The 24984-nt window shown below is 39.5% G+C and overlaps 1 protein-coding gene across 5 annotated transcripts in view; it reads left to right on the forward strand.

The window, feature by feature from the left end:
* The window catches only part of UBAP2 (ubiquitin associated protein 2), a 99128-nt gene that overhangs the window by 58724 nt on the left and 15420 nt on the right, over positions 1-24984 (forward strand). For 2 of the 5 annotated variants that reach the window (XM_017819057.1, XM_017819060.1), the window contains exons 7-19: positions 1727-1779; positions 7205-7272; positions 8329-8518; positions 9153-9366; positions 10792-11066; positions 12197-12375; positions 13446-13653; positions 14849-14888; positions 17141-17324; positions 18435-18501; positions 19165-19360; positions 20624-20715; positions 21608-21658. In XM_017819057.1, coding sequence (XP_017674546.1) covers positions 1727-1779; positions 7205-7272; positions 8329-8518; positions 9153-9366; positions 10792-11066; positions 12197-12375; positions 13446-13653; positions 14849-14888; positions 17141-17324; positions 18435-18501; positions 19165-19360; positions 20624-20715; positions 21608-21658 — 1817 coding nt within the window. The remainder of the gene's footprint in view (positions 1-1726; positions 1780-7204; positions 7273-8328; positions 8519-9152; positions 9367-10791; positions 11067-12196; positions 12376-13445; positions 13654-14848; positions 14889-17140; positions 17325-18434; positions 18502-19164; positions 19361-20623; positions 20716-21607; positions 21659-24984) is intronic. The other 3 variants (XM_017819061.1, XM_017819058.1, XM_017819059.1) reach the window with 2 other exon arrangements.

The raw sequence follows: 24984 nt of genomic DNA on the forward strand, positions 1-24984 counted from the left end.
GTGGTGGGGAATGCTCAAGAGTTGGGCTTGATTTGTCTGAGCTCTTTTTGTGATTATTTCGTTAGACTCCAAGCTCTGTCGTTAGTGGTCTGACACCAGCACAAGGTTTGTCTTCTAGGGGCAGACCTTGCAGCCACTGATGGGAGATAAATACAAGCAGGGTGAATACCAGGATCTGTTTCTTTAAAGAAGAAATATCAAGGAAGGGATTTTGTGCTGGTCAGTGGAAAGGAAAGAAAATTAACTGTTTCTCTAGAAACTGCTACTCATTGGGCTTTTTCTCCTTTTCAGAATTTCTATAGAAATGTGTGGATTAGTCTAGAAATTTGAGGCTTTGTAGTGTTGTACTCAGGTGTGGTTATTAGTTACCAGCGTGTAACAACATCCTGATTAGGGGCTGTTTGCTAAAATGTGAGCATAGGATATTTCAGTCTCCGAAACTCTTACGTTGCTCCACAGAGCAGATGTTACCTTGCTCAGGACATGCCAAATAGTTTTGGATTCTAAGGTATAAAAACCCCTTCTCTTCTCCCCACCATATGTAACTTTGTGGTCGGCCTGATCTCCTCACTGGATTAGTGAGGTCCAACCCTCCTCTGCCAAAAACCGCTTGTTTTTTGAGGTGTACAGAAGAAAATACTAAGGCAGTGGTGGCATTAGTACAAGGTGGATTTGATGCTGTGTTCAGGGTGGGCTTGTTTCTGGATTAATGTATCTCAGAGGGTTCCTGATTAAGTGAAAGGAGGTGATTGAAACAGCCAGTTCTTTTGCTTTTGTACTTGATCAAGAGTGACGGTGGCAGTAACATTGGTGCTCGTGTTTTCTTTACTTGTGGTTGTGTACTTTAAACAAAGGCTCTAGTCGTTGGTGGGATAACCTCTCTTGTGCTTTCACTGGTGGGCCTTCAGTCCCTTTATTGTTCTTGCATGTCTGTGCCTGCTGTTTCCTAAGGGAAGGGATCAGGTTCTTTCATCCACAGGGTTGTTTCTTGTAGTTCTCCTGTTTCTGCAGGCTGTGGACTGTGTGCTGTGCTCCAGCGTTCGCCAAATAAACTCTGCCATAAGCTACAGGAAGAAGTGTTTGTAGCTATAGTGGAAACTTAAAGACTTTTTTGCTGCCATTATAAGAACTGTACATGTTTTAAAAAAACATTGCTCTCTTGGAGTGAGGGATTGGAGTTCTGCTCTGAGGAGAGAGTTAAAAGGTTGGAAAGGAGCCTCGGGAGGCATAGCTTGGGCCTTGAAATTGAATTTGTGTACAGTAGGGTTGTGGATGTTGGAGCAGGTGTTGTAGTTGTGTTTTTTTCAGGCTCTGTATAAATTTGTGCATGAAACTGGGAGATCCTGTGGGAGGGTTGGGTAACCTCTCACCATTGCTGGGCACATGGGAGAAAATTCTTCTAATGGTTGGAATTAATCACTGGGTGCAGACATGTGTGACGTGTTCATGCAAATTAAATCTGGCGCTATAGTGCCTAAGAAATTCCTGAAATCAGAAATTAAGGACAGGGGACGAGGGAGTGGTGGTGTTTCCCTCCCAGAATTTTAATTCTCCAGACCAATTTTCTAGGACTTCCAACCGTGTTCCCAAATACATTTCCAACCACTGTCTCCTTGTTTGGGGTTCCACTATAATGGAAGCAGGATCGCTTATAAAGCAGAAGAGTTGAAACACAATGCTGTGCTTTTAACTTGCACCTGTTTTTTTCCTTCCCCAATTATAATAGGAGCATGGAAAAACTCAATAGAAGAATGGACAGCAGAAGACTGGAATGAAGATGTAAGTGCACCTTGTTGGATATACTAGTTGATCATTTACTCTTTTCAAAGTTTCTGTGTTGTTTCCAAAAACCAAATGTTTGAAGTAATACTTTTCTGTATGCATGCAGTGGTATTTCTTACTGTGTTTCTTGCTGTAATTCCTGTTTATAATATAAATATTTAGATACACTTATTTTTTAAATAAAATTGTATCAAGAAGAAGACATTGATTTTTGCTGGGTGGACAGTACATAGATTTAAAAAATTTAAGGTTTATTCCAAGTTAATTATTTGTGAATTGCAGTTCTCCACTGCCCTATGCTGATGGGTGATAACTGCATACTTCTGCCTACTATTGTATAGAGTTTTAAAGACATATTATCACAAGAGTTTTTATGTAATTAATTGCTGAAGCTTACTGTCCACTTTAAACTTCTCTTTTGATGCTTTTTGTTTGAAATCTGTAAATTGTTCCACTTGGCTCACTTCATGTTCATAATATTGAAAAAAAAGGCGCTAGTAGTATGCTAAAGTTAACACTTAATTGCTTAATTCCTGTTGTTTCATCATGATGTGTTGTCTAAAGTACTACCACAGTTTTGCTTATCATTCTTTATCAGGTGAGATGTGTTTTGGCATTTGTAATCATCTCATTTGTGATGCTCAGTTTTCAGTTGTTGTATTAAAGCTTAAGCAGTTTGAAAAACAAATGAGTGTCAAGAAATATGGAAAGGGAAAGCTCAAAAGAAGTCTTCTGTCTTTTATAGGAATACTCATTATTTCAAATTTGTTTTCATAAGAGTGAGAGATTGTCTCTGAAATCATCCCTTTTGCCTCCTCCTTTAGGGTGGCACGTCAGTGTTATCCCTAGAAATGTGTGAATGTTTCATGTAACAGGTACAAAAACTCCATCCTTACGTAATGAGGGATGTGTCTTTTGAGAAAATTGCAAGAAACTCTAAAATCAGTTTGTTATCTATATCTATATCTATTAATGCCATCAAAAGCTGATATATTTTTTAAACCTGTCCTCAATTTCTGCAGTATGTGCTAGAAATGGACTAATGGCTAAGGATGGTGGAAATTTATGGGTTGTTCTCATCCCTGTTTGGTGCTGGCACTTGTAGTATGGGAGGGGTGTTGAGCAATGGTGACTTGGTAGGGATAGGATTTTTTTAATTAGTTATTAAAACTAAGTAATTTGCACATAAATCTTGACATCTCTAGCCCATTGTTAATTTTTATTAATTTTAGAATCCTGGAAAAGTTCCTGTAACCTAGGAGAAAGTTGTTCATGTGCTGATGTTCAGGAAGAGTGAATGAGTTGTCAAGCTGCAGATATGTTAGCCCAAAATATGCAAAAAGGAAAAACAGACCAATTTGATTTAAAAATTAAAAAAGGCGCATAAAAATACAGCTTCTGCCCTTAAATGTTGTTTTGTGGAAAATGGTTCCCCTTCAAATCAACCTGATCTTGGTCTTTTAAGCAAATTATGAGTTAACTGTAAGGATAGTGTATGTCCTTGTAAGAGATTGGATCTAAATCTTGTGCTCTAAAAATAATTGCATTCTATCACAAAACACATTAAGCAGATTGAAATCTTCCTTTCAAATTTTGACAAAATATCTTTTGCAGGAGGACCCTTGTTGAACGTGGGCTTTTCTAGGAGGGCTGTTGAAAAAATCCAGTCCTGGGCCACATGCCATTGAGTGCCTCTGTCAATGATTTGGAAGTAAAAATAAAATCATTGCTGAATGAAATCTGCTGGAAATCCAAAATTAATTGGAATAGCATTTAAAAGTAAGCCAGTCATGCAGAGAAGTTTGAACCTCTGCAAGACTTGACCTGTTGAAATAAAAAATGCTGTAGTATAACCAAGTGCCCATTTGTTTATAAGAATGAAGACACACCTCCAGAACAAGGGGCTGGTGTCTGGAAAGGAGCAACTGAAAAATTTTTGGGTTTGTAGTGGATGATGAAGAAAGAACAGCTCAGCATGATTTCTTAAAGAGCTGATGCTGTATCAAAAAGCCCCTATTGTACTCTCTCTTCCCTGTCTCTTAATCATTCGTGATTTATATTTCTGTATGTGGGCTCTCCTGAACTCGATTCTTATGTACTACATCCAATTTCTCACTGCTTTTACAGAAGAAAAATGGTATATAAGAGCTGAAAATTACTTATTGATAGAAAAGGTCCTTGAGAAGGGCGATTTTTAGTTTACTGAATCTGAAAAGGTTACTTTAGGAGTATATAATGGGCTCTGGCTTTAATCTAGCAAAAGCATAATATGAACTTGTGGCTGGAAAATGGATACATTGAAGTGTATAACAAGCAATTCAGTAACATGACTAATGATTAAAAGAACCTGGAAGCTGATATTTTTGCTCTCCAAAGGGAAAGAACAGGTGTTTTTCTGAAGAATATTTATGTTTAAATGTGGTGTTCTCTAGTCAGGTATCAGTTGTGAGCAGGTAAGTGAAATTTAACCTCATTTGACATGAGAAGAATTAGATCTTTGTGATCAAATAATCCTGCTTGGTATTTATCTTTAGTAGTGAGTATTGGGCAAATATAATAGGTTGTCAGCATGCTATTAAATAGAGTGGAAACTGCTTGCAGTGAAAACAGGAGGTTGTATTTTGTTAATGGGATATTCAGGGCATGGACAGTAAAAGATCAGACAAATGTTGATATACTGTAGATGGCTCTGGGTGTTCCTCTTAAAATTGTGATCATATTCTCCTGGCTAAGGAAAGTCAAGTCTAACTACAGAAACTATCCAAAGGACAGAAATAGAATACATACAAATTACTGGAAGGTGGATGAAGGCAAACATTTTCTGTACAATATTGGTAGTTGTACTTTTTATTTGGAACAACAGCAACACTTCAAACAAAAAAGAAAAAAAAGAAAGAGGAGGAGTGTGTTTTGGTGAGAGTGTTTCCTGTATGAGAAGGCAGCATGAGAACTTGTTTTAGTATCTTTAAACTTCAGTACATCATATCAAAAGAGCAGTAAGATTTTTTTATTTCTGATTTGCTTATGTTGAGTTTCTGTGAGGATATTGGAGTGTATTTACCTATTCTCCTCACCGTTCCTGTTCTCCTACTATAGGAGATGTTAGCTAACTGTTAAATATGTTGTCTGGTGACTGGAGAGAGATTTTATCACAGGAACAGGAGCTGGAAAGCACGGACATTTCACTGCAGATGGAGGAGATACCCTTGTGAGGCCAGCACTGCAAATGGTTCACGACTGTTCGTTCAGTTCTGGGAACATGCCAGAGCCTCAGTGAAAGATTTGTGAGTGTAGTGTGCAGTGAGCATAATGACTTGGTTGGGAGCTGAAAATGCTACTTCTAAGAAATACTAAATATATCTGCATAATAAAATTGCAGCACAAAATATGTGTTTTGACAAATGCCGTAATCCCAGCAAAGTTGTGAATTAAGTGCTTGATTGGAGCTTGTGGCAGTGAGTTCGCTGCAGAGTGTAGTGTAAATCTCAGTGTAGCTGAGCTGGTGGCTGGACACTTCTGTTTGCATGCTGGTTCACTTATAGGGAACATTTCCTCTCTCACGCATCAAGCATGCTTTTGCCTTGTCACAAACATCCTCAGGCTCCTTAATTTGCTTAGTTTTTGGGATTATTCAGTGTTTTGTCCATGGTTAGTCTTATCCTGCATTGTTTGAGTGTAAGAAACGGTTGACATTACAAAGAATTTAATATTTAACCGAGGGATTGCAGACCACAGGCTGCTGCTTGTGCCATTGGCTGACCTCCTTGTGCCATATAATGGAGTCCATAACACCAGAGGAAGTACAGTACACATCGTTCTGGAAGAACACATACAATGGGGAAAGCGCTGAACAATAGAGGAGCAGCCTTTTTAATGGCAAATATGCTTAAGCTGAATCTGCTTCGTTTATTTTGGTCAGTACACAGTGCCAGCCAGTGGGCTGGCAGCATTATCCTCAGGACACAGTTGTGTTCCAGAAATGAGGGATTAAAGTGTGTTGTGTTGGCAGCAAGGGAAGGGAAAGAAACTTAGGGAAGATCTGTGGTGGTACTAATTTTTTCATGACCTCGTGTGTAGGATGTAAATGGGTGCTGGGAGAGTAAGTGAAACATTTGTGCTTGGCCTCTGAGTGGTGATTACTCCCAGACAGCCCTTCTGTGCCCTTCTTAAATCAACAGTGTTTCATAGGAGAATCCCTATCAAATGTCCATATTCAGTGATACACGTGCTTTCAGTAGAGCTGCCTGTGGGATTGCAGGTGAAATTGGCTTATGTGTGTGATGTCCTTTAACTGGGCTGCTAGCAATGTATGCAATTAAAAATGCATCGTTTCCTGGAAAAGCTGTAGTTAAACAGCACATTCTAAAGGTGTTCTTTGTGAGTGTTTGAGTAGGTCTGGTATTCTTCAATCTAAAGATAAGGTCACACCAAAGGAATTAATTTTGTGCAAATGAAATTTAAAGTATTAACGTTGTACATGGATACCTCTGTCTTGCTCAACCTAACCTGTACTGGTTTAAGACCTATTCTCGTTTACAAGTACTCCTGTCAATAGAAATGAATTAGCCCTAGGAAGTTGTAGCTGCTTTTTAAATAAGAAAAGCTATTAAAAAACACCACAGCAAAAAACCAACCCCCCTACAAACCAAGCCCAAACCTTAACCAGCCAACTTCACTTCCCCAGGTTCCTGGGCGAATATCTATCTATTCTGTAACAGCATGGGGAAAACAGTGCAGTTTTCTTCTGTGGGTGGTCTGACTTGTTACACTAGTATAAGCAATTACACGCTTCTGGTTTTATTACTGTTTTCAAAGTTGCACTCTCAGGGCAATCAGTTAGAGATGTTATTGCCACACAAAGCAGAGCTGCCAAGAAGGAACCATGAATGCTGGTTCACTGTACTTACCTGAGTGCACACCTGCCTCTGCTGCTGCTGGGAGCTGAAATGTAAGACACAGAGATATGTGAAATGAGTGGGAGCAGTGCAGTGCCTTATCCTTCTGCAACAAGATCTGTCAGAGCTGCTCTGTTGAGTCCTAGGTTGTGCCTGCGCCCTGATGATAGACCATCTGTCATGTTAATTACTGTGTAACGGTGTGTTTTTCAGTTAAACTGTTTCCCGAACTGAGGTAGTGACATCGGTATACTGTTGTGTGTGTTTTCAGTAGATCAAATTTCCTAACACTTTAATTAAGTTGGTACTTGATTCTGTGGAGAAGACTCTGCTGAAGTTTGGCTACGTGTATTTGCCTTTTTAAGCAGAGCTGCAGCATAGCTGTTTGTAATGGTAGTTTGAATTTATTTTTATCTTGAAAGTGCATGACCAGGATGAGATTTCTGCAGATGCTGCATGCAATTGGGAAGTGTGAGCACGTGTTATTAAACACCTCTCCTCCTTCTCTGCCCCTCTCTCTTTTTCAGCTTTCTGAAACGAAAGTCTTCACCGCTTCCTCTGTCCCAGCTGAGAATCACGTGATTCCTGGGCAAAGGTAAGCTCTTATTCCATGTTTTCCCTGTGCTTTAAAAACCTTCTGCTTGATTAAACAATGTTAACTTGCACACATAAAACACTGAATTAAACCTTGGTCAGAGATTGGTCAAAGTCATCTCAAAATTGCAAAAGCCTTGCTTGCGAATTGTTGGTTTTATGAGTTCCTGAGTTTAACTATTTTTTACTATGGAAGTGGAGACAAACTTGCCAAATTTATGACCGTAATACTTCTTCTGCATGAGACCTGCTTACAGACAGGAACAAATGTAGCTGGGAAAAAAAGTTTTCTGTTGTTGAAAAGGAAGCTCTGGCTTTGGTGTCCAGAAAATGAAAGGCCTGCCCCTCAAGATGCAGAAAGTGTTCAGAACATGGTGCTGAAAAAATGTGTTAACATGAAAGCTTGCATTGGCATAAAGGTGAATTTCCTTGTAAACATCACAATTATAGGCCTTTACTGATGGTAGAAAGTTAAGATCAAGAACCAAAAATAAATCAATTGCTGCCTTCCTTTTCTTGCCTTTGTCTTCAAATGCCTGTCTTGTGGTGATGTGGAATCAGTTGCCTACATTAGCTTCTGGTTCCTGGAGAGCAGGTTAATGTTGTGTGATGAAGACTTTAGCAATGGCATAGCATGAGATCTGAAAACTAAATAGCCTAATGGTCCCAAACATCCTGGTACTGTTGTAGTACAGCAGAATTTTCCGTATAATAGGGATGTGATTTGCAAGGTGCATGATGTCAGGTGTACTATAGTTCATATTCCTGTCTTTCTTAGGGGTAATATGCTCCATTCTTCCAGTGGATGTCCCTCAAATAATGTTAGAAAATATTTTAGTTCATCCACTCAGAGAGGGGTGGGTTTTTTGTGTTTGTTTCTTGCTGTCAAAAAAGTCTCTTCTGTCACTTTTGTATGGCGGATAAGCAACATTGGAAAAGACTGTTATTAATAATTCTGTTGCTGGGATGGCAGCTTTAGTATTGTTCATGCTTTCTTAAGTGTCAGTGCAGTTTAATGATCATGTTCATTACAGCCAAATTTCGCTTTGTTTTACAGCATTGATTTGGTGACACTGCTTCAAAAGCCAGTGACATCTACCCAAGAGACAGAAGGCAACTCATTTGAAGCTGCTCAGTCTCAGACCTTTGGCCAAGCCTTAGTATTCACAAATTCTCAGCACAGCACACAGATGGCATCAGGAACTGGCAGCTCCAGTGCTGTAAACTCTTATTCTCCTCAAAGTCTGGTAAAATGATCTTATGCTTTCTAAGTATTGTTCATAAATAAATATTTCAGGTTAAACAACTTTTCTAGTGCTGGTCATTTCATGGGGTGTTCAAGTATTTGTAAAATTCAGGTTGCAAAGGAAGAATTCCATTCCTTCCATTCACCACCACCCCCAAATATTATTTTTTCATTTTGCTAAGTAGTTTTTTCTATATTTACATGAAGTAATTGTATTAATTTTTGATTAGAGAGCAGATGTGTTTGTTGCTTGCTGATGTAGGATAAAATAATTTGTTTATAGTGAAGAGCTGAAAGCCAGAAAACTGGTGGGTTGTTTCCAAGCACATATTTGACTGCTTTTTATGGAAGCATGCCTATTTCTGAGTCAGTTGTGAGGTGTGAAGTTGGGCATTTATTGTCTGAAAATTGGTTCAACTATTAGTTAATATATGCTATTTTTAAGATGTGTGGGTTCAAGTAAATTAGTATTATTGCAGTTACAGTGGTGGAAGTTTTTACTGGTCATTTGGTAGTAATCTAGGTGTAAAGAGATTTTAGTTGCTGCCAAATAGCAGCAATTGACCCTGTGATTATGTTCCAATTAGTAATTAAAAAATTCACTTCTTCCCCTCTTCTTTTTTGTCTTCTGGTAGTCTGCAGTTCTTTGTTCTGGCTTTGGAGAACTCAGATCCTCTAAACTGGCAAACTCTACTGGTTCCCAAATCTTGGACCAGTTGAAATCTCCAGGATTGGGTCAGTTTACCTCTCAACAAAACAACAGTAATTCTGCCACCACTAGCACAGCTGCAGCATCATCCTGGGATCTAAAACCACCTATTACTCAGTCCTCAGTCCTCAGTCAGTTAGGTAAGTGCTTTGGCATAGCTTTTTTCCTCTTTCTCTATTAGCCCGGAAACATGTCTTAATGACAGTAACAGTTTAAAATGGCTTTAACCGAAAGACTTCTAAAAAATGTAATCTAACTAATACAATTACTTACAACATTGTAAGAGTTACACTTAGTTGCTGGTAATGGACACCACCAGTATATCACAAACTAAGTATTGATAGGCTTAAGCCTATCCATAAATGTCATTACATCTTTGAAGTTATTGAGCCTTCCATGTAATGACATCTTTGATTTAGTGTGCTTGAATATTTAAATGGAACTTTGTTGTGACTAGTTTTCAACAAAGACTGGAAAAGACTTATTTTCATTGTACCTCTGCTGCTTCTAGCTGAGCGTAAAGTTGTATTGTTTTTTTGCCATTTCTTTTCCCCCCAAATTTTCTCTTCTAACCGTTACATGAATTTTGAATGAGTACTGTATAATCTCTTCATAATGCACGTCTCAGTATTTTTTCCCTAGCGTGCTGAGAATGATTCAGGTTACTTGTTTTGTCTATTCATAATTGTATGAATTTTTCATGTAATTTAATAAAATTGTACAAACAGTGAAAATGATGGAAACTTGGTTTTTGCAGTGTTGTTCCTAGCAGTATTCTCACTGTGAGAAGGTAGCTCTTCTATCTCTCATGTGTATGTGTACATGTTTATGTATAGATAACCAGCCAATTTTGTAGCAGTTACTATCTTTGACAGGCAGAAATTCTGGAAAAAAAAAGTTTATGTACATTTTAAGTTGCTTTCTAAAGGACTGTACCAACCAAAAAAAAAAAACCTGCATGCTGCAAATGCTGTAGATCTGTTATGGTTGTTGATCAGTGCTCTGGGCCACTTCATGGCTTTCAGCATCTGAAAAATACGAAATGGGAAGACTTGGGAAAAACCTGTCAATGTCCAGCACCTCTGACTCTCAGCCATTATGGGATGGTAGATGACTTTCTATTTGTTTTGAAAATCTCCTCCTTTGTAAGGACAGGGAATCCTAACTCACAATACTTCTAAATCGCAACTTTTTACCTCTTGGAAGTAGTCAATTTTATCAGCACAGTTAATTACAGTGAAACTTGCAGTGTTTGATTAAAATAATCCATAACAGTTTTTGAGGATGGTGTAGATAGGTTTGTTTTCATATTTTTGGGGGAAAGCTAAATAATACTTGCCCACAGGTGTTTATTTAGAGTAGAGGATATCAAGTATTGTTGTTATAGTTACAGTGGTAATGTTCAACGTGAAACTTGTGTGATCTCTGAAAGAGACTTGCACATGCTATAAAATCGTAACTGTTGAGCATGTCAGGTCACCCAGATTCTTCCATAAAGAGTAGAACAGTGAAGAGCAGAGTTCGGTGCTTTAATTTTGATATTTCTTTTTCCCAACACTGACCAGACTTTAAATCCCAGCCTGAACCATCCCCAGTTCTGAGCCAGCTGACACAGCGACAGCAACAACAAATACAGGTGGTTCCTGTTCCTCCTCCTGGGCTGGAGTCCTCCTCCTCCCAGGTAAAACTCCGAGAGCCATCACCAGTAGACACCTCTACAGCTGTTAGCAAAATATTGCAACTTCCCACTATATCTATGGATAACCAGGCAGTGGCTGCCCATCAAACCCAGCAGAAACAGATAAAACCACCAAAACGGAGGATAACTCCAGCATCCAAGGTAGGTAATTGGATGGTGACTTGTACTTAGTAAATATAAAAACATAGAAGAATTTGTATTAGCAATACAAGTGGGGGCAGCAGGACCAGGGCAGTGACTGTCACGTGTACTCGGCACTGGTGAGGCCACACCTTGAGTGCTGTTTTCAGTTCTGGGTCCCTCATGACAAGAAAGACGTTGAGGTGCTGCAGTGAGTCCAGAGGGAGGGCAATGGAGCTGGGGAAGAGTCTTGAGCACAAATCCTACAAGGAGCAGCTGGTGAAGCTGGAGGTGTTTATCCTGGAGAAAAGGAGGCTCAGGGGGGACCTTATAGCTCTCTACAATTGCCTGAAAGGAGGTTGTAGCCAGGTGGGAGTTGATCTTTTCTCCCAAGTAGTAAGTGATAGGACAAGAAGAAATGTCCTCAAGTTGCCCCAGGGGAGGTTTAGATTGGATATTAGGAAAAATGTCATCACTGAGAGGATTGTCAAGCACTGGCATAGGCTCTACAGGGAAGTGGTGGAGTCACCATCCCTGGAAGTGTTTAAAAGATGTGAAGGTGTCCTGCTTAGGGACATGGTTTAGGACTTGGCAGTGCTGGGTTCAGTAGTTGGACTCGATCTTAACGATTGTCTTTTCCAACCTAAAGGATACTATGATTCTGTTCAGTGTATATATTGTATATAAATTGCTGGGGAAAAGGAGAGCAAAGACCTTGGTATATTATATGTTTATAAAGCAGGAAATCCTAAGTCATTACATCCAAAATAGAGTGGTGATGTCTTTTCCAAGCACACATCTGTTTTGCTCTGTGTGGAAAATGACTGAGTGATTTTTAGATTGACTTAATAGCCACAATATGAATATTGTCTGAGGGGGAGGAATGTACACAGATGACACTTATGTACTATAGAATAGTATGGTTTACTCTTTCAGCTCCAGATGAGGGCAGAATCAATGAATTAATTCCAGGTTGCAGGGATGTAGTTACTTTATGTAGTATAAACTGTTGTCACGGTTTTAGTTAGCAGCATAGGCTGAGGCAGTAACTGAAAAGACTGTAGCTAAAGAGAGGAGAGGGTGTCAGTTACTGATATTATTAAATGAGACAGTGCATGCAAAGGTATCATGACTTTTTTTCTTCCTTTAAGATTCCTGCCTCTGCAGTGGAGATGCCTGGATCAGCAGATGTGACAGGGTTAAATGTTCAGTTTGGAGCTCTTGAGTTTGGATCAGAGCCTACACTCCCAGAGTTTGGATCAACTTCAAGCAGTGAGAATACCAGCCAGGCGACCAACAATAGCTTATACTCAAAATCTATGAAGTATGTGTGAGTTCCCCTCCTGCATTTGTCTTCTCGAGGGGGTCAAGTTTGTGCCAAAAACATCAAGACATGGTTACAATGTAATGGGAGGGGAAGATGCGATGAATTGTCATGCTAAGTGTTTTCTGTGGATTGCATCTTAAAATGAGAAATTTCTTCTCTAGTGATAATCAAAATCTCCCTGGATTGGGTGGATGTGAAGATGGAGATGACATGAATATAAATAACCTTATAATAAGCTACCCTTTATAGAAATGCTTTCTCATGTTTAGTTGCTCTGATTTTCAGATTTGTTTGAGGGTTTGTTCCTCACAACCCGCATTTTTCTCTGTTTGATCCAGGAGAATTGACCTTTGTACCATATAGGTGTATCAGTAGATTGGCATCAGATTACAGATCTGATGCTCCTATGGGATCAGAAAAGAAGCCAGTCTATCAGTATGCCACAGTTCTTATTGAAATGCTAAAATAGCCAGTGATGAGTGCCAACGTGCCAGTAACCCATTTTTTCATCCTTATTCAAAAATTGGCATCAGTTAAAAGCTTCCTGAAGTTAGTTCAGAAATATTAATAAAAATAAAATTTCACATTAATTTCTAGTTTTATGCATGATTTAAACTATTTGGAAACTAAAACATTCCTGCATATTTTTAAGTATTTTTTTTCTTTGCATAATTCTATCTGCAACATTAGAATTCTAATGTAAAGAGACTGTGTGTTTCTCATTATATACCAGACTTCATCGATCTGCTTGTTTAAAAAAGAGAGATTATGAATATTAATTTATCTTTTGAGAAAGTGGAAATAACATGACCGAAAGTGCTTATGTGTAAACTCTTGTTTTGGTTGGGCTAGAATGAGGAGGTGCTTAGTGTAGCTGCTGTTTTGAAGCAGTGATTAGCAGGGACCAAAACAATATTACACAATTTTTAAAAAATTATTACATTGTCTAGTATAAATAATGTAGATTTGTCTGCATGTCTAAGGTAGTTCTGGATAACTGTGTAGGAGCTGATACTTTCACGAGGGTATTTGAGATACTTACCAAGATGATAAATAATTTTTACTTTTTCCAGTGATCCTTTGAATACCTCTTTGCCAATATCCAATACAGTACAGGAGTCCACCTACACAACCTCTGCCATCAGCTCTTCCAGTCTGACCTGCTCATCCCAGAGCACTAGCCCAGTAACAACTTCCTCCTATGACCAGACTTCTGTGCATGGTAGGATAGCGTACCAAAGCTCCATGGCTCCGTCAGAACCAACTCCTGTGGCAGTTACGGTGAGTCCAGTTCAGAAATAATGTCTTGAAAAAGGGGAAACGTTCTTACCTGTGTTAGGCTTGCATTACACTGGTGCGTTAATGTCTTAACCAAGCCAAGTGGTATTTTTGGTTTCCCGAGCCCAACCACTTACTTGTTTTTGCTTCTCCTAGTGTGTAGTTGGTTTTGGCAATACTGTGTTTGGGATATAAGAGCCTCGGATTTTGTGGCTTCTTAAATTTTCTTTCGACCTTTTTTTTTTTTTTTTTTTACTAACACATAAGATTCTATTTGAGTTTCCTTCCCTAAAGCTTAGCTTTTAAAAGCAGAACTATTTCTACATAAATATTAGTCATGGTATTTTGCCATAACTTGACTATTTCTATCCAAAGGTGTATTATTTATTAACTTTATATGGCACCTAGCAAATGGATCCCAAACTTTTTTTGGCCCCTCCAGCATTACTTTTCTGTTGGATTTGAACACCAGTGGGATTTAGTTACATGTGTTATTTTAATAAGCATAAGGAGAAGTCTAATACAGGACAGAGAGAATCTCTCTTGGGAGATTCAAAACCATCTACTCTCTATGTATATGGAACGTAGGTTTGTTTTAAGAGGACTAAATTTATTAAATGTTTAAGCAACTTGTGAGAGTTTGTAAGTTTATTTACTTCTGGCCTTTGTTATGTGTTGGCTCAGTCACACTTGTCTTCTGCACTAGCTCGTATGTACTGGTGAGGATCAAGCATAGACTATCCACTTCTGTACTCCAGCGTTACCCAAAAAACAACTGGTGCTTCTCAAGTCTTATCTTTCAATGGAAAAAAATTGGCGTCTCTGTGTAACTTGGATAGTTAAAATTGTGAGTTGCATTAGATCAAAAGCACAACCATTTCCTATATGTTAATGCAATTCTTTCTTTCATATTGGTGTGAACCTGAAGTTTATGTCATATACAGTACATGGGAAGGTCTGCTGCTGATGGGTGCATTATGGGCAGTGGATGGGATTCTGTGTGTTGAGGACACCTTGCACTTGAGACAACTTTATTATGTGGTTTTGTTAAAGGCAATAAAAATTTAATTTTCTGCCTTGTCGTTCAATTTAGAATGAATATAGAATTTTGCATGAAGCATGTTGGATGTGTGATTCAGTCTGAAAATGGAATGTACCTCTAAGATGATTTATTCATTCGTTTCTCCTTTGCTTACAGAACGGGCACAGCGGTGTTAGAACACAGGCAACTCTTGACAGTAAGTTTACAAAGCTTGGTTGTGCACAGTACTTTCTGATCTTTCATTACTACTTGCTGGGTACACAGGTGTAGCAGTGACATCAGGCTTAAGGTTTTATATTGTTCTCCATGACTAATTTATGGTTGACCTATTTGAGTTTATTTTGTGCTTGCACAGGATATACTGCTTGCTTCTTGACTAAAATTGAAGTATGAAAGCAGCTCTATTAAATCTACAAACCTAACCAGCCTCAGAATTAGAGAAGCTGCGTTGCTGCTGCTTTTTCTTTTGAATTTGGCTGCCAGAAATTATTTAATTTAAAATAAAATTACGAAATTAAAAATTAATATAAAATTTCTTAGCAGTTCTCCCAGTTCTCAGTTGGGAAGCTGTGACTAGTATTTAGCTGTAATGAAACAAAGTCACATTCTTTGAGTGCGCCTCATACTGGGTATGTTGCCACCCGTGCCCTGTTAGAAGCCCATGGGGGATAAGGGTGAAGGACACATTCCCTCGGCTGGTACCTGGATGCCTTGAAACAGTACCTCAGTACTGACTCTCATACGGGTGTTACTGTTTCTCCATCTTGGCCTGTTTCTAATGTAGTAGTGACCTGTAGCACCCTTACAGCTCTCTTGCTGGAGTTAAAATAATTTAGGTATAGTGTTCACTCTTCTGACCTTTATATGCTGCTCTGTGGAAGTTTTCAAGGACAGCAGTGTGAATTAGCATCTTTTGGAATTCCAGCACCTCAATTTTAGGTCCAACCTCCTCTTAAACACCTCTTCAGGTGCATCATTAGTGGGATGGTGTTTTGTTAGTGCCAAGTTCAAAAAGTCACCATGTAAAAGACTGACATATATAAAGACAACTTTTCAAGTGGAAAACTTTCTTACTTTCTTGTACAGAATTAATAAACAATTTATGAAATTCACTACAGGACTTGTCTTTTTGCTACAGAAAAGAAAGATCTGGGAATTCCTAATATTTTTGAAACTGTTCTGTAATGGCTTTATTAGTCTCTTTTCCTGTGCAAGTTCTCTTTTGAGTACTTTTCTGCATTTTTCTGTATTTCAAGCATATAAATTGGAATCAGTCTTCTTTCATTAAGTCTGTTTCATGCCTACAAGTGATATTAAATTTCTCTCTTAACTATTGAAAGTACTGAACTTTTCCCTTCTGTATGTTGCTATAATGTTCTTAGTTGTTCATCTCTCAACTGTTGTTCTCCCTAAATATCCAGGTCTCCTGTTTCCTAAACCCTTAGTTCAGAGCCTGAGTGATGTGTTATAACTCTGACATCCTACTCGTCTCCTGGCTTTCTTTGTCTTGCACATTGTGTTCAGGCATCTTGTAAGGGGTCTTAAGATGGTGATTCCATCCCTTGAATTGAGGACATCAACTTAAACTTCAAAAAGGGAACCCTGCTTTAAATCTATTGAGAGCTTTAGACATTATCTACTCCTTTTTTAGTGTAAATATTGCTGGGAGGTACCAGGTGACATAGTTGCTGCCTTCATAACTATGTTTATCACTTGGAACTCAATTTTCTGTCATACTTATTGCCAAAGCAAAGACCTCTTGATTTCTGTTTGCATTGCAGCCCAGCAACCTGACTTGGGTCATTTAGCTAGGAAATCAAACCAATAAATTAAACAAACTGATGTGTAACTTCCAACTGTGTATTTGACTTTTCTTTGGTGACCAGTCTAAAAATGTCTTCACATGCCTTGCAAGGTCACAATGATCCACTGAGGAATGGTCTCTGGTGTGGTATAAAAGTATGGCCCAGCAGAAGGCAGGGCTCAACTGCTTTCTGAGTTTTATTGGTGGCTGAGTGCCTTGATCACCAAGGGTGCTGTGGGCTAGAATGAAGAAACAGAGCTGTAGCTAAAACTAGATTTGTACAGTGCCTTGAAAAGGCACAAATGACGTGTGTTTGCCGAACCAAAATCAAGGAATTTAGAAATTACTTGTGAGCAAAAGCTAATAATCCAGATAGTGACAGGTGAGGTGAAGACGACTAGTGTACTATGTGGGTAGCACTGAAAATTGTAAATCTATTGTAAGTAAAGAGCTTAAAAGGAACAAAAGGTAGTTCAGTTGCTGTTTAAATTTTCTTAAAAGCCAAATTGCTTGATATGGTTACCAGTTCTTAACAGTCCAGTTTTTATAAACCAAGGGGGAATACTACTGTGTTCCTGAATCCAGTCTGGGATGTCAGGTGTGCTGGAATTTTTCTTTGAATGCCTCTTTTTAACTTGTTGCAGCTACTTCATCAGTTCCAGCACCTAAGACAGAGCCTTCTCCCTCACTACCCTCAGCTGGTTCTCTGCCCAGTGTGGTGTCCACCACAGCCTCGCTCCTGCCTTCAGCACCGCAGCACGTGGCAGCGTTGCCCAGCTTGCCTCAGTCCAGTGATCTGGCCAGCAGCTCACTCTCCCAATTAAGCAGGTACAGTAGGAGTTGTGATAAACACAGGGTTCGCTTTTGGGGAAAGGACAGGTGTAAGGGTGATTCTGTATGGGACTATCAGGCACCAGAGTCTCCTTCTCTGACGTGAACTAGAATTAGGAGAGAGTTTCGGAAGAGAACAAGTTGGTTCTTATTGCAAAGTATGAGCTCTTGGCTGCCTCCTAATGGCAGAGCAGCTGCTGTCCCAAGTTTCTGTGGTATATACACAGCTTTGTGTTTCAAAGGGTTTGCTTCAATCATGCCAGCTACATTGATTTCCCTTTTTTGAGCATCAGACCATACATGTGTTTTATGTCTTTATTTTGTTTGCCTTTGTTCAATGTTCATTTGGTTTATTGCATACTGCATGGAGTGGCATAGAGTAAGTCACATTCTTGATGTGGAATGTAAGGTATAACTTTTGTCAGTGTAAATGTTTAAGAACCAGTTTCAGTCACCTTTTGAGGAGACATTTAAAGACTTCTGGATGAGTTATGGGGCAGATACCCTGCAGTTCCAATTGGTTGAGTTAATATTATGCAATTTTAATACCGTAGTGAGTCAAACCAAAGCACTGCCTCACTTAAAACCTGTCCCCCATGTCAGGCAACAGCAGTTGCTCAAGGAAAGAATGGGAAACAGAACTTGTGTTTGCATGAACATTTTGATTTTGGACTTTGTGTCTTGGAGTCATTGCTACATAATTCCTGAAGCAACTGTTGTTTTTCTAAAGATAGAGTAGATTGAAAAATACAAATGAATGGCGTTTTGGGTGTTTCTTGTTAGCAATAGTGACTCTGTACTTGAATTTTTTCATTAAAAGGTAAGAGGATAATAATTAAAGGAAAAATGCCTGTAAGGGTGTATGTATATTTATATATATATATTTACGTGCCTCTGTGTGTATGTATATAGGCACCCTTACAGATAATTTTTTTGTTCAACTATATGTGTATACACACACTCCCCTAGAATTTTTGGTCTTTAACTGATGTCCTGCTGCCAATCTGTGTTTGTATGTATATGTGTGTATATACACATGCATATATATATATTAAAAATAGTTCTAAGGAAAACTAATTTTGTTAATTCTTTGCAATTTCTTTCTAGCTCCCTTTCCAATCATCAGAGCAGCCTGTCCCCTGCCTCAGTGTTGTCTTCAAGCACATCACATGTGGTAAGTCCTGTTTGTATTTCAACAGCTGTTTGGCATATAGTCAGTTTATCTGATAATTGAGACCCTCTCTTCAAGTTTGGTGTGTCCCAGTACCCTGAGAACTGAAACAAGAGCCTTATGTCAGAGAAAAGAGACTGCCAGCCCTCTAGTGGCAAAAAAAGTCTTTACCACTTGTGATTTGTATTAGATCAGGAATAACTATCACAGAGATTTGCCAGTCATGCAGCTGCAGAGGAAATTGTCATGCCAGCAAGGGGGGATGAAATAAAAGAAAAAAGGATGTCTTGTAACAAATTTATTAAAAAACCCCAACAAACAAACACAGAAGCGGTGATCTGAAATGTCTCAAAAATGGAGAGATTAGCTGGCAAAATGCAGGTGATGGAATGATATATGTTATGTTTGAGTTACTATGGTATAATTTTGTGATGATATAGCAGTTGGAATTTGGCTTTCATGTAACAATTTTCTTTGAATCGCAAAAAAAAAATCACAAGCATGCAACTTAGTTGCTTGTTTGGAATATAGATAAAACCTATCTTTTGCATGTGCTGCTGTTACTTAAAGGTTTGTTGTTTTTTTTATTTTTCTTTTTATTCCCCCAGCCTCTTCCACTGTGGTTTATTTGCTCTGTGATCCTCATTCTTTTTGTCTCCTTTCTAGCACACTAGTATTGAGAACACAACTTCGCTCCAGCCCTCAACAACCTTTTCAACTGCTTCAACCTCAGCCACTAGCACCACCTCCTCGGTTGTCAGCATGGCAAGCAGTATGAACACTACAAACAGCCTTGGCCTGAGCGTTTCCAGTGTGTCTATACCAGCTGCCACCACACGGGCAGCTCCCTTAGTGTCTTCAGGTTGGCAATATTGACAGATCCGTGGATAGACAGAGGATTTCAGTCAGCAGGGCTGTCAGTTGAGCATCTCACCAGCCATAACTGCGCTAAGAAGTCCACACTCTTGACTAGCATTTCCAGTGTGCTGTATTTGCTGGCTTATGAAATAAAATTGCCTGGTTTTGTCTATTTGAAATATTCATTAGGGTGTTATGTGGCATTTATATAGCACATTCCATCCCCAAAGAACTTTATAAATAGGCACCAAAGCAGTTCTGACTTGGGAAGTTTTGGGCTAGAAAATTCACTCAGTTTTGTATTCCAAGTTGTGATCAGCTCTTGGCTGTGAGTTCACATGAGCTTTAATTTCAGTCTTCTCTGTGACTTGAATTCATTTGGCAGTATCAGAATATACTGCAGTGTCCTCATTATCATATGTCACATCCCTACTGCCACTTCTATAGAAAGGAAGAAAGTATCTGGTGTCTGGGTATTCCAGAGCAAACAGCACTTCAGAAGGGGGTTACATGGAGAGAGAAGGCTGGGAGGCTTCCTGCACTGATGTGGAAGCAACGCTTAATTCTCTTTCTTACCTAATAAACCTGAACTGCTAAAAGGAAATCCTATGGAGGGAAGTGAATGATCTAATACTAAGATCAAGCTTACTTACAGAAGGATTTCTCATTTCCATAGCTTGTAAATGAAGTGTCTGATGACTGGCTGAAGTGCTTTGTTCTTTTACTGTTCTGCTTCCTAGCACTGCTTCATGGAGGCAGCTGAAACCATTTCAGTCATCTTCTCTTTGCTATTCCCAGCTGCAGTAAGTCACCCACAGAAAGTATGCTGGTAGCATTTAGTGCTTTCCAGTCTATTGCTGGTGATAAGGGGGAATGTGTTGATGGAGCAGAAAATGAAAGGAGAGAATTAGCTCTTTCAGATTGCAAATGATGTCTAAATTTGCCTTCAGGAGAGGATTGAGGAAAGGAGAAGTTTCTGTAGTTCTTGTAATCCTCTTGGACAAACTAAATTAAAAAATCAGGCTCTTCTCTGGTGGGACTGTTTTCAGTCTTAAGTAGCCTGTGCTTTCCCTTCCTTAATGCATGGTTAAACTCTTCAGGCTATTTTGAGCATTTTCATCAAAGAGCACAAAACTCTTCTGCATAGTTTTGCTCTTTACAAGCTAAGACAGTGCAGCCACCAGAACCTGTGCAGCTATCTTGTCTCAAGGCTGAAGCCTTTTCTTTTCTAAAGGCTTGTTAAAATGTCTGTATTTTGATTCTACAGGCAAAGCTCCCCCAAACCTGCCCCAAGGTGTACCACCCTTGTTGCATAACCAGTATATTGTGGGACCTGGAGGACTTCTGCCTGCCTACCCAGTAAGCAGTTTCATTGTTTTTGTCCTTAATTGCTTAACCCTTGGCGCAAGTGGGCCCTCCAGACCTGCTACTGTCTATGCCAAGGCATTTTTGGTGGCACATGTCACACCTGGAATTCTTGATCTAAATGCTAAAGAATATATGAAATATATTCAGTAGAGGATTACTATTGGTAGTAAACTGCAGAGCTGTTGGTGCAGACCTGATCTGGCTGCTCTTGTAGCTAAACATGTGTTGCTATGGTTTTCAGTGTTACCAGGTTTTAGTCCCTTTGAATAGAATTAGGCTCATTTAGGTTAGTATTATTGGAATAGATTTACCACAGTAATGGTTGAAATGTGCCATGTGTCCTATCTGCAAAGTTGAAAGATTGCACATAATTTTTTGGTGTTTGACCAGGATCGAGGTATTTTTGGTCATCCGTTTTTTGAATCAAAAACTTTGTTCTGGTAATTTTTCTATATCACACTGAATGTGAGGGGATACCATAGGTTGCTTTGCGGCCTAGTCATCAAATCTTAAATCTTGCTGCTCTCTGAAGTAATGATTACAGCAAAGAGGGCTGTTGCTCTTACTCCCAAACCTGAATGCCCTGTAGATTTTTTGTAGGTTGAGGAATGATGCATCTGTGAAAACTGTATTGAAGATGGGACAGTCAAGCTCCCCTCAGAGGACTGCTGTCATCAGGAAACAACATCAGAGTGACAAGCCAATTTTAACCTTAGTTTTCCACTAGTCTTAAAATGCTACAGTGCCCTGTTAACACAATGCTACATAAAGCTGTACACCTTTAAAATAGAATGGGCCTAAGTCAAACTCTGTTCAAAGCCCCAAATTGATCAGCATCAGAGAAAAGTGTTATAATGATCTTGTATTTTTATCTGTCTTTAAGCAGATTTATGGTTATGATGATCTCCAGATGCTTCAATCCAGGCTGCCAATGGTGAGTAAATGACTTGGTTTATTTAATTTTAAACCAGTTGTCTTCAGTGTTGATCATTTGTGCCTCATAAATCGGTTCATTTAATGGTATTTAAGAGCTCTTTCTTATGTTCTGTGTTCTGAGTTTTTAAAAACATTTTGTTTTCTAAATTTACAGCAAGGTAATGTAAATGGATATAGAGCAACTGTTGTATGATGCATTTGTCCCATCTGCAAAATCTTTAAATAAAAGTGAATGTGCTCTGTGCTTCTGAGTGGAGAAATTTCCAATTGTTATAGCAACATTAGAACATTTTGTCAAATCTAGATGAAACGTGAGCATGAATATTTTCTTTTACCAAGAGGTGAGGTTCAGCAGCGGGTACACAAACTGGCGGACAGTAAGTGTATCTGACATGTTTTCAAGGCTCTCATGGGTGGAGATCTTTGCATGGCAACAAGTGCAGGTGAGCTGCAGAAAGGAGTGTTTGCAGAGTTTTCTTCCTTATCTGGATCCAGAATGTAAATGGCATATGAGACAGGCTGAGCTTGAAGACAGATTCAAAAAGAGCCTCAACCTAGGCTGCAAAAATGGTGAAGAATTTTCTTTTTAGAAAGCTAGGATAAGGATCTTGGAGAGAAAGTTTGGTAGTATGTAGCTGAGAACAGTTATACGGTTAAGTGATGCAGTGTATCTGTAGAGGCACAAGTGGAGCAACAAATGGTGATCTAAAAAAGAGGTATCACTGAATAAGTGCCATAATGTGAGGTCCAAATCAGTATACCAGGTCTTCCATGTAGAGTTTGGGGCAGCCAGAGTCAGATACAGTGAGTACAAGGATAACCCAGACAAAGCTCCGTCCAGCTGCAGACCCTGAATAAAAACCCAAAACATAAAGTTGAGCACATTAATGAAGACTTTTAAATATCTATGCAAGTCATGCTACTTGGAAGAACTGCAAACTGAAATGAATGGAATTATTTTAAGGGCAAAAAATAAAAAAATATTTGAAGTTGCAGAGCCAGGAGAGACATGGTGTAGTGTGTTAACACTGACTGGATGCCTGGTACCCATCAAGCTGCTCTTTCACTCCTTTCCTAAGCTGGTCAAGGGAGAAAAGCATGTCATGAAAGGCTTGTGAGGTGAGATAGACGAAAAGATCACTTGCTGGTTACCATCAGGGATAAAACAGACTTGGGGAAATTAGTTTAATTCATTAGCAATCAAATCAGAATATGGTAATGAGTAGATCATAAAACCCAATCTAAAAATCACGTTCCCTCCACCCCACACGTTTTCCTGGGCTCAGTTGCAGTCATGATTTTCTCTACCTTCTTCCCCAGGGTGGCAGAATGGGGAATGGGGCTGCAGTCAGTTCATCACATGTCTGTGCCGCTCCTTCCTCTTCACACTCTTCACCTGTCCCTAACACAGGAGACAGTCCTGCAAAGCTTCCCGAGCATGAGTTGTAAAATAGCTTGTACTGGAAGGGACCGTAGAGGTAACCAAGCTCCAAGCCCCTGGCCATGGGAAGGGACACCTACTACTAGACCAGGTTGCTCAAAGCCTCATCTGATTTGACCTTGAACATGTCCAGGGATGGGACATCCACAAATTCTCTGGGTAACCTGTGCCAATGCCTAACAACCCTCACAGTAAATAATATCTTCCTAATGCCTCATCTAAACCTACTCTCTTTCAGTTTAAAGACATTTCCCCTTGTCCTCTCACTCCACACCCCCAAGTCCATCCCAAGAGTCCTTTCAACTGTCACTAGAGCTGCTGTTTCACATTCTGATCCCAGCATTCTTTTAAGCTCCCTTGAAGTGTTAAAAGGCTGCAGTAATGTCTGCCTGGAGACTTTACATCAGCAAGCTGAAGAACCCCAACTCCCTCAGCTTGTATATGTAGGAGCAGTGCTGTGACACTCAACTGTGCTTGTGGCTGTCTTTGGAGGTGCTCAAAGAGGTTCCATTGGCAAGAGCACTAAAGACCCAATGGTCGGTCGATAAAGATGGAAAGATGAGAGGAGACAAGGATGCAACAGATAATTCTGATTTGCTGGGAAAACCAGGCAGTGTTTTTGGAAAGAGGTTGCTGCAAGATGCTCCTTGTGGAGGCATCAGGGAGAAGAGGGGTGAGAAGGCTGTTTGTCTGAGGGCTCGGTGTAGGTGTTGAGTGGAGGTGACTTCCCCCCGTCCCCCGGGGCGGTTGCTGCGCTGCTGAGACAAGAGGCACTGGGAAGGGTTTTGTCAGAGGTCTTTATTTGTTGTGTCATGGAGAAGTGAATAAATAGNTGGTTTGTTGTGGTGGCGGTGGTTGTGGAGGGCAGTGTTGGTGGTGCGGTGGGGGAGGTTGTGTGTAGCGGGTGATGGGAGGATGTGAGGTTGCTGAGGGTCGTTTTATTGGTGATGGTATTCTTTGTATGGAGGCATTTTTTCAGGTATGCTCTCTGTGGTGTATGAAACCATCTTGGTTTTAACACATGCTTCTGTTTTCGTGGATTTGTGGGTTTTTTGTTGTTTCCTCCTTCTCTCTGGTGAGCTCTTATTGCTTTCGTGTTTCGCTGAATTTCCCTTTTTGCTTCTAGATGGACTCTCTGCTTAACTTTTGGTAAAGCAGCTTGGCCTTTACCCTTCCTGCCAGGTTCATTGGCTGTGGGGGACAGGGAAGTTTCCTACTTTCCTTTTTTTAAGAATGCTTAAACCAGCCTCTTCCAACAGTCCCAAAGTTTACCATTCCAAGGGTTTTTAAATAGTATTTGCTGAGAATTGCACTGTTGCAGATGCGCAAACAAAAGTTCTTAAAGCAGAAGCCTGGAAGCTTTAGGTAACTGATAAGTTACCTGAAGCTGCTGAGGTTTTTGAACTTTCCCTGCAATAAATGCATTATGGTCATTTACTTTATAGTATAAAATCCTATTCGCACATTTTAACTCTGGGGATTTCCAGCACCGCCCTTCTAGTAGCAGACATGGAGATTCCTCCCTTGAGTGGGGATACCCCTCTGCATTACTCCTGGAGGCTGAGGAAAAGGGTTTGCCCATGGTCACTGCACGAGTTACATCATTCTCTAGTTATTTTTAAGACAGCTTTGAAAAGTTTTATTTGGTCAATAGTGTACTATATAAATAACTACAACTACCTGTAATATGTAATAGATAATTCTGATTAAAGTTCTTAAGTCCAATCATTATCAATAATAATTTTATTCATTTTTTTTCCTGAGCAACGTATTACTTATACGAATATGTCCCTGATCCTGTGGGACCAAGTCATATAAAGGGTCACTTACTCCTGTGTAATTCTTCAGGCACAAACCTTGACTAAGTCTGAGACTAGGATTGG

This window comes from Lepidothrix coronata, unplaced genomic scaffold (assembly GCF_001604755.1).
Source record: "Lepidothrix coronata isolate B3197 unplaced genomic scaffold, Lepidothrix_coronata-1.0 Scaffold72, whole genome shotgun sequence".
In the NCBI taxonomy this organism is placed as follows: Eukaryota; Metazoa; Chordata; class Aves; order Passeriformes; family Pipridae; genus Lepidothrix; species Lepidothrix coronata.